Here is an 18,061-nt window from a genome sequence, read left to right on the forward strand (position 1 = left end):
TTGCTCTGTAGATCAGGCTAGCTTCAAATTCAAAGATCAGCCCGCCTCTGCCTCCCGAGTTACTGGGATTAAAGGGTGCCTCCACCTTCCCCAGGCAAAAACAGGACTTCCTGCCTGCTAGGCTTAGTGCGCTCTACCAACTGAGCTACAGAGCGCGGCACCCTCACTCTGAAATGTTAGAAGTGAGTTTCGGGAAGGCTGAAGGGTGGTGACTGCTTCAGGACACCACCTCGCTAAGGTCCATCCCACACCAAGGAGAATGCCCCTGGCAGCGGCCAGAGACCTTGGGGACCCTGAGGAACGTCTCGTGGTTGCTTCCCCAGTCACCAAACCTCAAGCCCCAGGCTCTGTGGTGACAAACACAACCAGAAATGCCAGGCCCGGTCCCCAAGCTTAGCACATTTTGATCTATGAGGGTTGCTACAGAACGGCTTGTCTGAGACCTGTGACACAGCCTACAAGTAGCACAGGAGGCAGGGAGGGAGGGAGGGAGGGAGGGAGGGAGGGAGGGAGGGAGAGAGAGAGAGAGAGAGAGAGAGAGAGAGAGAGAGAGAGAGAGAGAGAGAGAGAGAGAGAGAGAGAGAGAGAGAATCTTCTTCCGTGGGCCGTGGGTGTGGGCCTTTGGCTTCGCGTCTCTCCTGCTCCCCGGGTGGCTGAGGATTTCTTGTAAACAGAGCAAGGGCCATACCATTCTCTTGGTGCATCTGAGAGGTTCAGATCCGAGTTTTCTCGGGAAGTTCGCTGATGCACAGTGATGGCCTCCGGGATCCCTAGAATATCATCGCCCCTAAAACTTTACCAGACCTGGAACCGGCAGTGCCTGATAATGTAAGGCACTGTTTAGGATGAGAGTGGGAGTGGGGGGCTGGGGAAGGGGGGCCGCAGCTTCTGGGCCGTCCAAGGGCTCAAGCCGGCGGCACCCCTGGCGAAGTCGGTGAGTCGGACTGGAGCACTGGACGCCGGGGGGCTCAGCAACCCTGGCGGCTTCAGCTTTCTCTCCTCTACTGCCACTCTGGACCTCGGCCCCTTTGGTTTGGAAAAGAGAATTCCCCCAACGCAGCGGCGCTCAATCCTTCCTCTGGGATTTTCCTGAGATCCCCGCGGGTTGGCCAAGGTCCCACGGGTTTTTCCTTTCAATCCGCTCAGCGTCCCAGTCTGTCCCTAGCGCCTGGGGTGTCTGTGCACCGGCCTGCAATAGCAATGTGCTGTCGATCCCCAACTGCTGGAGCCGCGGCCACCCGAGCTTTCTCTGGCAGCGCAGGTTTCTTACCGGGTGGTACTCCAGCCCTCTCCTGACCCCTCTAATCTTGTATGAGAAACCTGTGCTGGGGAGAGAAATGCGGCCTTAAAAAAAAATTAGCCCAAAGCGTGAGAGCCACCAGCGAGTTGTTATCTGCGGCTGAAGGCTGTGGTAATCGATGGGTTATTTTTACGCGGTAATAGGGCCCTGTGATTGCTCTATTAACCTTTAGACCTGTCTGAGGGACTCTCCCCTCACGGCCCCGCTGCGCCAGGGCCTACAAGTCCTGACGCCGACTCCAAACTCAGGTCTGACACCCTCCCTGCCCCCACTTGGGGGGGGATGGAGGCTACAGCCCCTGGATGGGCTTTAACTTTGGAGACAGGCTCTTTAACCCCCACTTCGTCCTTTTGATTGGACCCCAGCCGCTGAGAGTTGCTGAGAGAACAGGGACAGATGAGAAGGGACAGGAAGCCCCCACGCGTTGGAAACAGTGTGGCCAGGGGTGCGCGTTTTGTGTAAATACATAAACTCCTGGACTGGTGGCGGGTTCTCGGCGCCTTGCAGTCTCCACCGGCTGGTGGGAAGGTGAAAAGGACTCTTGGGTCTCTAGGCACCGACTCCAGTTCAGATGGTAGCTCCTCCTGACCCTCTCCGGAGTGCATTTCAGGTAGACCTGAAGCCAGGCAGGTACCCTCGGTAACCCAGTGCCCCACGGGCGACCCAGAGCCCAGACCAAGAGCCCAGCTCGCGAGGTCGCCTTCCCCTCTACCAGCCCCGCCCCTTGCCCCCCGCGGCTGGACGTGGACCACCGAGGGTGGGAGGAAAGAGAAGGACCAGTGAATAAAACAATCCTTGGCGGAGCAGCGCGCCGCGAGGACGTCAGGCTGCCGGGTGAGCAGAGCCCGGCGCCGGTACTGAGCGCTTTGGTTCCCCGAGATCCGCGCGCCTGGACTTTGCCTGCTGGGGGAGCTTAGGGACCAGCCCCGAAGGCGGACGCCGGGCGGAGGTGCAGCCACGGCCGCACACCCCGCCCCCGCCCCCTGCCCTTGCACGTGACTCCCTTAGGCCAGTCAGCGCTGGCGATCCTAGCGCGGGGGGCCCGGAGAACAGCGCCGGGAGCAAGGGACGAGCGAGAGGCCGGCAGAGTGGCCGCTTGAGGCTCCGCCGCCGCTGCAACTGCGCGGGCGCTGGGAGAGCACTCTGGCTCTCCGAGAGGCTCGAGCTGGGCAGGTAGGGCTCCCCGACTCCCTGCTGGGCAGGCGAAGCTCGGCTGTCTGCTGCTCTAGTTTGTCTGAAACAGGGAGGGAAGCACGCTGCTAAGTGGGAAAGGAGACGCGGGTTACTCCAGTGCCCCCAGACTGGCTGAAGCTCTGCTTTTGACTTTGGCCTAGCAAAGACTTTAAATCGAGTGAGACTGATTAGGAGCAAAAACTCATGGGTGCTCGCGAGGTGCGTTTGGATTGTTTGGGGGGGACTTGACCACTTTTAATCGGCCCTGTGTGCAGATTCTCCAGTTCTGCTTTGCACCCCACAGGCCGGGGCCGGTGTAATCTCTCTGATCGACTGGCCTGGGTCAGGCCGCATAGCCCCTACATTTTGGGGCGCAGACGGAGGAGTGTATCCAGTCTGTGACGCGGGGAATGCCTAGTGGCGGCGCCAGGCAGCACTGGGACCTGGGAGAGGGCTGGAGGCACTCGGAGGAAGTTCGGAGGCCTCCCGACCTTTTCTGCTTCCTACTGCTTTCTAGCCTGCCTCCTCCAACTCCAGACTAGGGCCCAGGAATCGTGTGTGCTGCGCTCTGCTGACTACTGCGCACCCTCACCGCTTCTGGGAGAAAGCAGACCCGGGCCGTAGCCACCATAGCAGACAGCAGGGATGTTCCTGGCTAGCTTCCTCATCCATATATTATGCTGATTGGATGTGACCTGAGAGCGAGTGGGCAGTTACTATCCTTAGGAGACAGATGTCTAGGTGGTAAAGTTTCACCAGGTGGAAGGAAGGCGGCCTTTTCGGTTCAAGGGAAGAAGGGAGTGAGGGACCCGAGCCATTGGCAGAGCTAGGGCAACAAGGCCGCGCTGCTGGGAAACACCTTGGGAATTTATTTCCTGTACCTTTGGAAAAGTAAGGCAGCCAGGAATGACGCTTCGGACATCCAAAGAAAGAAAACCTGCATGCTGAGGCCGGTCGAGCTTCGTTTCTGAGGCCAGCATATGAGTCTATTTTGTGTGTGACAATTCTCAGTGTGGCGGTACTAGAGAGACCGCGCGAGCGCGAGCCGCACGGAAAGATCTGCAAAGGGACACATTATGGCGTGTTGCATTTTCCGACTCTCAAAAACAGGTTCTAAAAGGGATGTGGGCTAAATTATAAGAGAAGGTTTTTTGTTTTTGTTTTTATTTTTTTTCTGCTTGGGAACTTGGGAGTGAAGTTCGTGGAGTGATTCGAAAGACAGAGAAAACTCTGGGCCGGGCTAGATGACTGTGAGAATCTGGAGGTGGCTGGGCCCGATCAGAGGCAGGCGGGAATCCACCTAAGGGAACAGTCTTCCCAGAAAGAGAAAGAGTATTTTATTTTCTCCACCTTCTATTGTTCTAGTAACCCAACTTCAGGTTAAAGTATCAGCCATTTGAAACTGCAGAGCGCTTCTAAGAGATCCCAAACTGATTTAGTGTTTGCATTTTTTTTTCAAGCTTGCAAGTTAACCTGGGCAAGTACACTGTAAATTACAGAACTCTAAATCTCTTCCTTTAACTTGTTAGTCGAGAAAAGAAAATTCACATACTTTTTTTACGACTTCCTGAGTTGAAATTACAGAAAATACAATTAATTAGACCAATGACTTGATTTAAAAAAATGAATAATGGATATTTTATCAACATAAATCTATATATTTGCTTATCAAAACCCCAAGATTTCTAGAGCTTTTTGTCTTTCTTTATAAAGGAAGAGTTGGCGACCTAAGGTCAAATTTCGTGTATCCATTCTCCAGCCTAGATGCTAGAAGGAAATGTACCCAACTTTCAAGCCAACAGTTTATTGTATATTTTGAAAAAGTACATACTAAACAATTCATCAGTTACTCTGTGACTACATAATTTGGTCATGGCTCTATTTTTGCTAGAAATGATGCAAAGATGGTGAGAAAATTAGTGTGTATATTAAACACCCCTTTCCAGAATTTTTTATAATAATAAAGATAATGTAAATATAAACTACATCCCAGGTACTCTCTTTTGATGTATTAGAGATCTGCAATAATAACTGTTATGTAGAATCTCCTGAGTTCCTGTTGTAATAGGTTTCTAAGGTCTGGTCATAAATCTTCTATGTGTATTAAATTATAGCTTCCATCCATAATCTTCCAGGGACTATAAGACGCAAGTACCCTTAATATTTTCACTTTACAGATGAAGGACTTAGGGGTCTAAATTTATTTATTCCGGGAGTGACAGACCTGGGTTTGTAGCTAGTTCACTTAATATTCTTGCAAATGCATTGTTGCACTAAAAAAAGAAAGAAAGAAACCAAACATATGAGGAGGCCTCTTCTTAAGGGAAGATGTGCCTGTACTGGGGATTCCAAATACTCATGGCCCTCAGGCACCCCTCCCCCAAGTGTACTTTGAGCTTCAACAAGTTTCAAACTCACCTATACCTCCTTTCCCTCTTAAGTAAAAATAAGGAAATTTAGACAGCTTCATTTAATGAAGGCACAGAGAGAAGGGTTTGAAACATAGCAGGTATGTTTGGAAAATAGAACCATGTGCCCCCCCTCCACTTTATTCTCTGGTAATGCCAAAACACAGAATGCCTGGAAGGATGCCGCCAAATGCTAGGAATCAACTCTGCTTTTGGCGGAAAAGCAGGGAAAAGCCAGCCAGCGAGCTTGAGTGTTTCCTGAGTTCTGTAATGACCTTGTTCAACCCTTCTGCTTTTCTGGTCCCAATATACGGTCTGCAAAGTGTTTGAAATGTAACTATTTGCAGAAACGTGTGGCTTGTCTGATTTGACACCCACATGGTGCACAGTGCGATTAAGGCGTTTCACAACCCTTTTTATGGTTTCACCGACACTTGCTCATTTATAAACATTTAGATTCTACCTCTAGGTGCTCTTTTTAAAAGATTACAAACAAAACTTTCCTAGGTTGCTGGTTTTTATAAAGTTTGTCATCGCCTCTGTCCCAATCTACGGTTCTTGTTTGGTCAAGAAAATGCTTGAGGAAAGGTCCGGATATATAATAAAATAATATAATAATAAAAAAGACAGAGATTTTTTGAGTCACTAATGTTCTCTGGAATCCCAAATCTTGTACTCAACAGAATACTCTGGAGGAAAAAAAAAAGGAAAAAAGGGGGAAAAGTGCTTGGGGAATAAGGTAAAATGAAAGTCTTTCCTGATGAGCAAATATAAAAATAATTGACCCAGCTCGCAATCGAGAACTGCATGCCCGACACCCCAGATCTCTTAGGTTGTTCTCCAAGATAGCTGCCGTCCGCAGCCTGACCTGGACCAAACAAAGGCAGGCTTTGGGCTGTACCTGTACCTCAGAAGTCTAGAGGCTAGAGAAGGGAGGTTGGTTCGCGGTGCGGGAGGAGCGACTGAACAGGACCGCTGAACGTGGCTCTGAAAGTCCTGGGGTGAACTGTTCTCATCTGTGCTTTATTTCTCTTTCAGGACTGCCGCTGCAGTGAAAGGCCCTCTTCGCTGAAGCCCTGCGGGAGCCAGCAGCTTAACTTGGGTGTGCAGCAGGCAGAGCGCAGCGACTAGGCACATCCAACCGGTTGTTTGACCCGAAGGTCTGCTCAGGGTGTTCAAGCCCAGCCTCGACTACATCCTGGGCACCTCCCGCCTCCTGGCCCTGGAGCGGAGTGCAGGATTCACGATCTTCTGGAACAACCACAAATCCAATTTGGGATTTTTTTTCTGAGCAAACCAGAACCTACAGGTTGCTCCTTTGATGCTGGATTTAATTCGCATATATTTTGAGCGAGTTGGGCCTCTCCCCATCGATTTTTGATCGCCGTTTTCGTGACAGTTACGCACACCTGCATTCTAATTCTTGTCGCTTTGGTTTGCTGTGCCCGCGTGGCTCCCTCGACTCGCAAGTGAAGAGAGGACACCGACGCGCAGAGCTTGGGGCGATGTACCAAAGTCTGGCCATGGCCGCCAACCACGGCCCCCCGCCCGGCGCCTACGAGGCGGGTGGCCCTGGCGCCTTCATGCACAGCGCGGGCGCCGCGTCCTCGCCTGTCTACGTGCCCACGCCACGGGTGCCGTCCTCTGTGCTTGGCCTGTCGTACCTGCAGGGCGGAGGAGGGGGCACTGCGTCCGGAGCCGCTTCGGGTGGCAGCTCCGGGGCCGCCCCATCGGGTGCGGGGCCAGGGACCCAGCAGGGCAGCCCCGGCTGGAGCCAGGCTGGAGCTGAGGGAGCTGCCTACACCCCGCCACCTGTGTCCCCGCGCTTCTCCTTCCCGGGGACCACTGGGTCCCTGGCGGCCGCAGCCGCTGCCGCCGCCGCCCGGGAAGCCGCAGCCTACAGCAGTGGCGGCGGGGCGGCCGGCGCGGGCCTGGCTGGCCGAGAGCAGTACGGGCGTCCCGGCTTCGCAGGCTCCTACTCTAGCCCCTACCCAGCCTACATGGCCGACGTGGGTGCATCCTGGGCCGCAGCCGCCGCCTCAGCAGGCCCCTTCGATAGTCCAGTCCTGCACAGCTTGCCCGGACGGGCCAACCCTGCCCGACACCCCAATCTCGGTGAGTACTGAAAGGCCTTGAGTCCTGTTTGAGGCATTCAACTGTCCCAACTCTGTTGGGATTGGGGAGCATCCTTGATGCAGTGAGCCTCCTAGGAAGGTAGCCTGGGAACAGGAGGCTCCTGGTGGTGGGCCATCCTGGTGATGAGTAGCCTGGCCACTGGAGTCCAGCAAAACCCTTCTGTAACCGGGTGGCCTTGTCTGCACAGTTTCTGGGTAATAGTGAGAGGAGCCGGAGCAGTCTGGCGAGCCGATCCCTGGGATTCAGCCCCCACTTCCTCCATCCCTTCTTCTGAGTCCTCAGCAAACCTGGGACCTGCGCCATTTGGCAGCCAGGTTGGAGGATCCCTCAGGGTGGCAGATGACTTTCCGGTGGGGGGTTTTCACACCCGGAAATAAGGAAGAGATCTGTAAAGGAGACCGCCAGAAGTGGGTCAAACATGCTTAACCTGCAAGTCTCCTCAGGCGCACTGTAAGGTCCCATGATGCCACTCTCATGCTCAGACACCCAGGTCAGTGCCTGGGGACAGTGCAGGGGGCTTCTTTATGATGTCTGAGTTAAATGGAGAGACTTTAAGGTTGCAGCCCTAGAGGAAGGCCTGGTTAACGGTAGTGTTCCCATCCAGTGTCAGACCGAAAGGACTGCCAGTTTGCCCCACTTACACGGACATTTCAGAGGGGCCCTGGCCACTGGGCTGGGGGAGAAAAAGAAGAGAGACTGTTTACTCGTGCAAAATGCCAAGACCTTACTCCTGTAGAATTTCTAGAGAGGATTGGAGGTGGCCTTTGGATGGAGCTGGCTCTTGGGGAAGGGAGGAAGCTCAGATTTGAGAAACAAAGTTAACATTTATTGACTACCTACTAAGTGCTAAGGCCTTTTGCGTTTGCTGTCACTTTGAAGAGTAAAGTCTATCCCTTGCCACTCCCAGCGCTAGTTTGTCTCCTGAGTAGAGGCTCAGGCTTTGAAGAGGTTTAAAGTTATTCTCTGACCCTGGGTGGCCATGGAAGGTCCTCAGGAGGGGGGTCTAGCCAAATATACATCCCAGGTAAACTGATTAACCATGGAAGTGGCGCCAGGGCTGGGTTTGTGACTGGCAGTGTCCCCCCACCCCCGCCCCCATCCCGTGCTCCCCCCTCCTCCCCGCAGGCAGGGCCAAGTAGACTGCACCCTAAGGAAGGAGGATAAGCTCACCAGTGTGGCCCAGACCTTTGAAACAGAGCAGGGTGGTGACTTCCCTGTGGCGGAGGCTGGAAGTGGGCCTGCAGGGGTTTTGGCCTGTATTCTTGGAGTAGCAACCCAACCCAACCACTAGCTTAAAAAAAAGAAGAAATAAACAGAGTATGATGACCCATGACTGTAATTCCAGAACTGAGGAGGATAGCCCGGACTACACAGAAGACCCAGTCTATTAAAAAAAATCTTGGAGTTAGAATTTGGTGTTTGGATACAGCAAAGAGTGAAGTTCCCATTTAAAGATGAAGAAACCATTCTGGTATTCAGTATAAAAACAAAAAAAGTGACTTGTGTGTCTCTACTTGCGAGCATGGGGACTGAAAAAGGTTTCCCAAATTCCAGGATCCACACAAAGCCAACAAAACAATAGGGGACATCTCTCCCCCTGAGAGTTTGTATGTTGGGCCCTCATCCCTACTAGTCAGTTGATGAAGCCCCTGCTTCCAGCTAAGTGCTGTGGGAGCACCACGAGGGAGCACCAGGTATTTTGAGAACGTGTTGTCTTCCTTTGATGTATTGGGGGATATACTCATTTTTTTTAATCACACAGTACCTAGATGACCTGTCAATGTAATGGCATTGCTCCAGTGAAAAGTGCTCTCTGTGAAGATGTTTTCTTCTTTAGCCCCATTCCAAGCCAGAAAATCAAGCACAGTTCCTGGCATAGGCTGGGTAAAGACTCTACCACTGAGACACAGTCCCAGCTGTTGTTGTCCCTCCATATGCTTTGTAAACTGCCTTGCCTATGCACGGACACTAAAATGCTTGGTAGCATTAGTAAGACTCAGCCATCAAACTAGCCAATGGTCCCAAGTAATGGGAGGGTAAAAAGAACAGGTTCCCTCATGTGTATTGAGAGGTCCTCTTTGGATGTCATGACCATCAAGCTCATGTGGAGCCCCCAGACCTCAGTATCACATGACTTCAGGCAAGTTGCCTACCTCTGTCCATTTCATCTCATATTCTGTTGGGTGGCTTCAGTTCAGCTTGCCTGCTTTTAGAGTTCTCCTGACTTTGGTGGTCTGTGTGATGTCTAATGATTGATCTTTTTATAAATGATGGCGGTTTTATTAGTTTTTCTAGGACTAATGGGCTTCCTAGGACTTGAGAAGTATTAAGCCTGGTGTAGTCCCTGATGAGCAGGGACTATCCCTAAATAGACACGTAAAATGTATAAATGACTCGACATGTGGTAAGGCAAGGGGAGATGAACCGAGAGCAACGCTGAGAAACCAGGAAAGAAACTTCCCTCTGACAGCATGGAAGTCTTCACCTAGGAGGTCCTGTCTGCCCCCGGTCTTGCTGCATCAATAGAAGTTTGCCAGGAAAGGAACCTGAACCTGCAGTTAAGAAAAAGAAGGGAGAAAATGACATGCATTCACTTACTTGATGCATTTATAGAGAAGCGGGATAACACAATACAGCTTGTCCTTGGCTGCAATAATAGATTCACCTCCATGGGTGGATCTCAGAGACTGATTCCTAAGTCTGAAATGTATTTAATTTGCATTGAGGAGAAATAAGCAAATACCATTATCCTTTCCTTGAGATTGAACTGTTGTGCTGTTAACAGTTAACATCTAGCAAGTTCTTATGCTGGCTATTGGAATAAGGCAAAAACCAAAATGATAAAAACCGACAGGGGCATGTGAAAAGATGACCTTGGCGAGAAAGAAGTTATTGCATCACGACTGTAGTATACATGAACTTCAGTTCATTCCAAGTTCAACAGACCCAGGACCCTGAAGCAATTCTTGGAAGCATTAATTAGACACAATAATGGAATTCTGTGACCTTATTAAGGCAGGTACAGAGTCTTACTCATATATAGGTGCCTGGCACATGCTGGGCAAGTAGCAAATATTTGAGCAGAGATCTGGGAGGTAATTGCCCCAGGACTCTGCCCTGCCCTGGTCAAACCACACAGAATGGCTACCTGTGTCCTTTAAGAAGCAGACTAGAGCTGGGTGTGGTGGCGCACACCTGTGACCCCAGCACTCAGGAGGCTGAGGCAGGAGAATTGAGCACTCAAGGCTGGTCCGACCAACATAGCAATCCCCTGCTTTAAAGAGAGAGAGAGAGGAGAGAGAGAGAGAGAGAGAGAGAGAGAGAGAGAGAGAAGATAGAACTGGAGAGTCTGGGAGAAGAGGTTGGGAGCACCCTGAAAACTTGGGACCACTGGTGCCAGAAGTGATGGGTGGAAGCTAGAATTGGGTATCAGACGCCCTAGGCCCTAGAACTGGAGTCAAGTGGGGTTGTGAGCCACTGTGTGGGAGCTAAGACTCAAACCCAGGTCCTCTGCAAGAGTAATAGTGCTCTAAAGTGCCGAGTCACCTCTCCATCCTGATATTTATTCTTAAAGCAGGAGACTTTCACTGTGCATACAACACATCACAGTCTAGTTGATTTCTTGTACCCGTTAAGGCTTGTATAGACTTAAAGCCGAGAGAGAGAGAGAGAGAGAGAGAGAGAGAGAGAGAGAGAGAGAGAGAGAGAGAGAGAGAGAAACTGGGAGAGAAGTTAGACATAAATAGACCTTGAACGGCATGTCATGCTTGTAGTTGTTACTGGGATATCTAAGAAATATAACTTTCTAAGGAAGAGTAATTCTTTTGTGTCTTAGAGAAATAAGCAATCCTACTATTCTTAAAGGATCTAAAAAAATGGAGTTGTTAGAGGGCTCAGTGAGACTAACAGAAGGAAGTAAATCTGTGGTTTGCTCAGTGCTTTTGAAACAAGTGAAAAGCATTGTTCTATCTCACACGGGGGGTGGGGCCCTCAAGGTGTTAGGTCAGCAGAATATGCTGTAGTGTTTGCTGGGTCTTTGGGGGACTGCTTTATCAACTAGGCCAGTTGCTTTCAGAGTCAGTTTGCTTAAACAGGGAACGCTGTGATCTCTGAAGTAGCCTGTTCAACTCAGGAACGATTTGTCAGTCTTGAAGAAAATCAAAGTTGTTTAATTTTCCGGTTACCACCCTGAGCAGGTCAATCAGAGTGGGGGCTGGTCTGTGGTGCTAAGTGGAGAGCCAATTAAATAAAGAAGGTGTGTTGGAGTGGCCTGGGGTGTGTCTCTGCCTCTAGTGACACTTGTCACTTGCTAGATTGTGTCCCATGAAAAGGTCAGGCCACAGTTGCTGGTGGAATGATGTTCAGGAGACAGTTTTAGATAACACCTTCTCCTGTTCCCCTCCCTGTTGATTTTTTCTCTTCTTCTTTAAATGCACTAAGAAAACAAACATACTGTGAGGTGTGGGGGACAGGAACTCTGATACCTGTGGGTGGGAATGGTCATCTGGGCAGCCTTTGTAGAGCCCTTGCTAAAACAGTCAAACTACAGAGCAGATAGCTTTGACACTGAACTTTTGGCTGCAAACAATGAATTCTGGGGCACATATTCACCACATTGTCATCCACAATAACAAAATCCAGAAGAAATATAAATGTGCACCGTAAGGGGATTGTCTTCATATGCGGCTCACACACCTGAGCATAGAAGATGATGGAGGTCGTTATTGGACCCCTTGAAATCCTTTCCAAGCCACTTGGAAGTGCTGGAGGTGTGCGCAGCACTTGGTGTTAAAAATGGGGAAATACAATGTATTCATTTGACAATACACACACTATCTCTGGAAGCTCCCTCAGGCCATAGGTAAAGAATTTGTAACATTGATCGTCTACGGGGAGGCCCAAAGGGTAGAGGAAGGATGAAGTTGGGAAAGGAGCTGGCCATAGTCGCCTGTTTTAGAACTGAAAACACACTTTTGATCAGCTTAACTATTTTTGTAGTCATTTTTGTGCTTCATAATTCTACCAAATAATAAAAACACACTTTTGTTTGGCAAGATAGTTCAGTGGGTTAAGGTGCTTTCTTCCAAGCCTGACAACCCAAGTTTGATCCCTCCCCATATCGTAAAGGAGGAGAAATCAAACCTGAAGGCTGTTCTCTGACCTCCAGGCATGCACGGTGGTATGTGAATGCATGTGCACGGTAAATAATAAAATATAATAAAAATCTTTAAAAATACATTTAAGAGCTGGGCGGTGGTGGTGCATGCCTTTAATCCCAGCATTCGGGAGGCAGAGGTAGGGGATCTCTGTGAGTTTGAGACCAGCCTGGTCTATAAGAGCTAGTTCCAGGAAAGGCTCCAAAGCCACAGAGAAACCCTGTCTCAAAAAAACAAAATAAATACATAAATAAAAATACATTTAAGCTCTGAGGGAACTTAGGTTTGATGCAATTTTTTAAACATTTAAATTGCATTTATTCATATACATGTATAGTATATACCCCCCCCGCCGTGTGTGTGTGTGTGTGTGTGTGTGTGTGTGTGTGTGTGTGTGTTGGAGGAGAGTGTCTTTACCCACTGAGCCATCTTGCTGGCTCTGGTATGATTTTCTTTATCATCTTAGCCAGTTTTACAAATGCAGTTCAGTGTTGGGTCTCAGTATTGCTGTGCCATGCATCTTGAGAATGTTCTTCATCTTACAGGATGGCAACAGTTCCTCAGCCCTCACTCTCCCTAGTCACTAGCACCCTTCATTCTGCTTCCTGTGGCTGTGAGTTTGATTGCTACATCCTATGAGCAAACTACACAGCACTTGTCTTTTGTACTGGGTGTGTTTTGCCGAATATAATGTCTTCAAGGGTCACTCAAGCTGTAGCATGTGGCAGTTTTCTTCTCTAGGCTGAGGAGTGTTTTACTGTGTGACCACATTTTTGTTTACCCGTTCACATATGGCTGCACACCTGACTGGCTTCCACCTACTGCTGAGTGTCCTGCTGCTGTGGATGGGCAATGGAGTCTTTTGAATTTTGAAAAGCAGAATGATGTTATCCACTTTTAAATGCTATTAAACTGGATGGGCAAAATTGCTCAGTTGATAAATGTCTTTGTTGCTGGACAACGCAATCCTGACAACCTGTTTGATACCCAGAACACACATAAAGATGGAAGCCGAGAACTGACCCCAAAGTTGTTCTCAGACCTCCACACATACCATGGCATGTACACACCACCCAATAATAATGAAGAAACAAATTAAACCAATTAGGCTTTTAAAAACAGATTATTCATGGGAATTTTTTTAAAGGCAAGGATGCCCTCGTACTTAGATGCTTTATTCTTTTTTTTAAAGATTTATTTATTTATTACATATACACCAGATTGAATTGTAGATGGTTGTCAGCCACCATGTGGTTGCTGGGAATTGAGCTCAAGACCTCTGGAAGAGCAGTCAGTGCTCTTAACCTCTGAGTCATCTCTCCAGCCCTCATGGGAAATTTTTAATAGTGTTTATAGACACACAGGAAAAGCACATTGAATTTGCTATGTATGTATGTATGTATATATGTATTTATTTATTGTCTGATTTAGTCCTTTACAAACTCCTGGAATTTCTCCATGCCCTGTTCAAGATCCTGCCAAGCAACTTATCCATCCTTAACCTGTACCCTGAGTCTGGCTTTTGACTTTGTTCCTTTACTAAGGACAGATCTCACGCTGTGGCAGGTAACTCAGTAGTAAGGCATCCTACCCCTAAGTTCCTCCTGGGTACAAACACTACTTATACCTGGTAGTTAGTGACTGGTCACCTAAACTGCTCTTTAAAAATACTGGAGTTGGTGCTGGAGAATTGCTCAAATGGTAAGGTGTCTACTGTGCAAGCTTGAGAACCCAAGTTCAAATCCCCAATACCCACATAGCAGGGGATATGATACCACAAGTCTGTAACCCTGGTAGATCTCTGTAATTCATTGGCCAGTCTAGCCAAATCAATGAGCTCCAGGTTTAGTGGGAGGCCCCATCTCAAAAGTGAGGGCCAGTAAGATGGCACATGTCACTAACCCTGCTAACCGGAGCTCAACCCCCAGAACCCCCGTGGTAAAAGGACAGAAGCAATGGCTTCATGTTGTCCCCTCCCCAAAATAAATTAAATGTAATTTTAAAAATTAGGTTGAGAGTGACTGAGGCAGGCACCTGAAGTCACCCTCTGACCTCTCTGTCCCTGCCTGCCTCTCACCTCTCTCTCTCTCTCTCTCTCTCTCTCTCTCTCTCTCTCTCTGTCACACACACACACACACACACACACACACACACAATCATGCACTCACTCCACAGTTAAAGAGTTGTACTAAATTTAGAACAGAAGTCACTGCAAAGGTAGGTAGATAGATAGATAGATAGATAGATAGATAGATAGGGAGGGGAAAAGAGAGGGAGAGAGGGAGGGAAGGAAGAGAGGGAAGGAGGGAGGGAGGATGGACTATGGAGGTTTCCTTGCCTTTCTAAAAGTCTTTTGATTCTTTTGGGCTGGCCTGCTGCTGTAAGAACTTCCAGGGAACTGGTTGACCTTTGGTAGATCATGAAGAGGCCTGCTGCTTGAGCATTCTCTAAATGGATTACTCACACATTTTATTGGCTATCTACACAGCTGCTCTTTTGTCACCTTCTGAAGCAAACAGGAAGATCATATAAGCAGGGATACTAGGAATTAACCTTGAATCTGTTATAATCTATGTAAAAACGAATGTATAGTCTTGGTCTGCAGATGTGCATATGCTGGCAACCTTTTGGAGATGGTAGCCTTACACTACATGGCAGTCCACAGTGATTAGAAAGTTAGAAGGAAGGCTGCCACTTCCAACTTTGGGATTGCCAACCCAGCCTTGCACTCCCTTCCCAACTTCCTGAAGTTGGTCTGCAGATCATGAAAGAGATCCTCCAAATTCAGAGCTAGCTAGGGACTATTATTGCCTGTTTAAGAAAATCAAAACTCCATGTCTCTCTCTAAAACTCCTTCTAGAGAGATCTCTTACCTCTGTTCCATTTTGACCAACCATTTCAGATATAGCTGGTAGGCAGAGGAGGAGAGGGGAAAGCAGACCGGGTATGTTTTTCATAAAGACAACATGGGATATGGGTGCAGACTGGGAATGAAATGGGGAGGGCTGTTCAGCGTGGAACCCAGCTGTCAGTGACAACTTTCTTGGGGCTGGCAGGTAGCCTGTGTTTTTATCTATTGCTGCTCTCTAATCAGAATTAGACCAGGATATTCAAACTTCTTATCTCACTGAAGAGCATTTGGTTTTCTGGCTTTTGGCATTTTTGCAGGAGCCCCAATGCATGACTTACTGCATTTAAAACATCCTTTCCCACAAGTCTGACCTAGGCAGGTAAGCTGGTCCATGTTTACAGTCATAAAAATACCTTTGTGAGTGCTATTTGTTGCTGCTTTTTTTTTTTACTGTGTTGGACGGCCACAGTTGTACTTTATCTTTTATTTTATTTTATTTTTATGAGGAATGAAGAAATCACACATCCAGAACAGGTGGGCATTTTTATAGGTCATAAGCTGTGCTCTGTGGGGTCTCCCAGATGTCTCCTTTTTCTCCCCATTTAAACTTCCAGTTCTACTTCCAGAAATCCGGGCAAACTTCATCGCCTCCACTCAGAACTGATCAATAGCAACCGGTGAGCAAGTTAATTATAATCACAGAGTAAGCGCAGAAGTCTCAAAGTTCACCACTTCGCAATGTGTTCAGACCCCTCCGGGACCATGCCAAGAGTCGCTCATTGACCCACCGGAGCAGGTGTGGCAGTCTGAAGCCTGGGCAGACAATTGGATCTGATTTGGGACAATTCAATTTGGTTCTTATCTGCAGCTTTTCCCTGTCGTATGAAGTCTGTCATTTCAGATAAAAAGGCTCATCCATTGAGCTGGGACATGGCAGGCTACATTTTCCTCTGATAAAGTTTTCTGATTGTTTTATAAGATTAGGTTGAAATAGTTGTATGTCTCTGTCAAGGTCTACAGGGCCTTTTCAGATATTTTATCAGGTATTAGCTCGAGGAGACCACCCCCTCTCCTTTCTTTCTCTGACCTGGGAAAGAATGACCTGACTTCCAAGATCATAAATCAAACTGGCTGAAGAGAGGTAATAATACAAGTCGCCCCTCAAAATTGAGTAGGCGGGAAAACAAATAACAAATACGACCTTTCCCTAGCTTGTAAGAACTTAACTTGACCCTGCATGAAGAATGTGGTTCCCAAGATTGCACAGGTAGCAAGAAAATTCTGCTGATCTGGGGGAAAAAAAAAGAAAGAAAGAAAACGATGTTTTCCGTGTGATGACGGCTTCAGAAAAACACACACATATTTTTTTCTGTCTCAGAAAAACTTCAATTATCTTTCTTCTGTAAAACTTTATGTATGAGAAGATAGCAAAATGGAAACCTTCCGGTGTGCACACGGTCAGAGATCTTACCTCACCAGGCTGGCCAGTACCAGGCAGCAATCTCTGGCTTTTTAGTTGCTGTACCTATATATAGGCTTGGCTATCTCTATTTTTTAAATCGCCGTTAAAGTTACTGTTTAAAGTCACTCTGCACTGGAGACAGTTTCTTTAAGATTACTGAAGCAGACTGGCAAAGTTAGAGACTTGGTCCCAAGAACTGGCAGTAAGAACCACCAAATGCAAGAGCATTTATGTAAAGAGACATTGTCACTCCTACAGTAGCTGGGCACTGGCTAGTGTAAAGCTATGACAGAGTTGCTTTATTTGTTAGTTATTTTTGTGCTAGGGACTGGACCCAGGGCCTCGAGCCTGCTAAGCACATATTCTAATACAGACACCCTTTCAGCTTATTTATGTTCTTAAGGGGACCCTTTGAAATGAAGTCCCCTCTTGCAGGACGTGTTGATGTATGAGGCTTTGCTGACTGGGAAATGTGAGTCAGAGTTGTCAAGTTGCAGCTAAAAAGGACTCCCAGAGCTCAATTACTACAGGGAGGTGACTTCACGGATTCATGGGTCAGGTGTCCTGGATCTGTGCATCTGCCTGTGTGTGGGACGGTCCAGCTGGGCGAGTTTGGGCAACTTACACAGCTTCTGTTTGCTTTCAAGTAAGTAAGAAAATTGGGCAAAGAGATAGTGTGAGGAGCTGCCTTGGAGCCCTTGGAAGACTTTTTAATATTTAATTCAATTTTTAATTCTATGTATATATTCCGGGGACAGGGTGTATGTCAGTGAGGGTGACTACAGCATCTGGGAGAGGCTGTTGATCACCTGGAGGTGGAGTAACAGGGAGCTGTGAGTCAATTGATATGGGTCCTCTGCAAAAACAATATGTGCTCTTAATAACCACTGAGCCATCTCTCCAGCTCCAAGGGAGACTTAAAATTCAACCTGTCTCATATGAATAACTCAGGCCATGTCTGTGCAGACCGTAGGTACCATACCATTGGCTTCCATGACGGCAGATGTGTGTTACACGGGCAGAATCAAGGTTTCCATGACTACCTTCCTCACTAAACAACAGTATATTTGAAATCACACATTAGATGCCACAATTCATTTTTTTCCCTTATACTTAACAAGGCAACATGAATCACTGAAATGTAAGATGAGCTTGGGGAAGCTGTGGGTGGTGACCTCAGTGTCATCCACCGTCAGAGGTTCTAGGAAGCTCCAGTAAGTTATAGAAGGTAGAGTGAGTACCAGACACACTTTTCCCTCTAGGCCATCAAGCCGAGAAGTATCTCTGCACACTCTCTGTGAGCCTCACAACTGGGCTTTGGAGATAAAAAACATGAACAAGAAGGTCTCTAAATGGCAGCAACTCACAGTGTGGAAGGGTGCTAATTAGCAAGGGTGCAATCCAAGAGCCATGAAAGGGAAATCTCCATCATGCAGGAGCCCATGTGACACCTCCACCTGTGCTAGTTCAGGAAGTAGAGGCCAGGCTTGCTGGAGATGGGGCTCTGTGGAGTCCTTCAGGCCAGATGGGGGTGGGGCGGGGGTGGGAAGGTCAGTAGTGGCTAAGGCTGGTGTT

At 48.3% G+C, this 18,061-nt stretch overlaps 1 protein-coding gene across 3 annotated transcripts in view; it reads left to right on the plus strand.

Moving 5' to 3' along the window:
- The window catches only part of Gata4 (GATA binding protein 4), a 69,611-nt gene that overhangs the window by 24,231 nt on the left and 27,319 nt on the right, over positions 1-18,061 (plus strand). For 2 of the 3 annotated variants that reach the window (XM_040740663.1, XM_040740664.1), the window contains exon 2: positions 5,920-6,996. In XM_040740663.1, the coding sequence (XP_040596597.1) occupies positions 6,387-6,996 (610 nt within the window). In that variant the 5' untranslated portion in view covers positions 5,920-6,386. Of the gene's footprint in view, positions 1-2,346; positions 2,474-5,919; positions 6,997-18,061 lie in introns of those variants that run through there. The other variant, XM_013117208.3, reaches the window with a different exon arrangement.

This window comes from Mesocricetus auratus, unplaced genomic scaffold (genome assembly GCF_017639785.1).
Source record: "Mesocricetus auratus isolate SY011 unplaced genomic scaffold, BCM_Maur_2.0 Super-Scaffold_100707, whole genome shotgun sequence".
Lineage (NCBI taxonomy): Eukaryota > Metazoa > Chordata > Mammalia > Rodentia > Cricetidae > Mesocricetus > Mesocricetus auratus.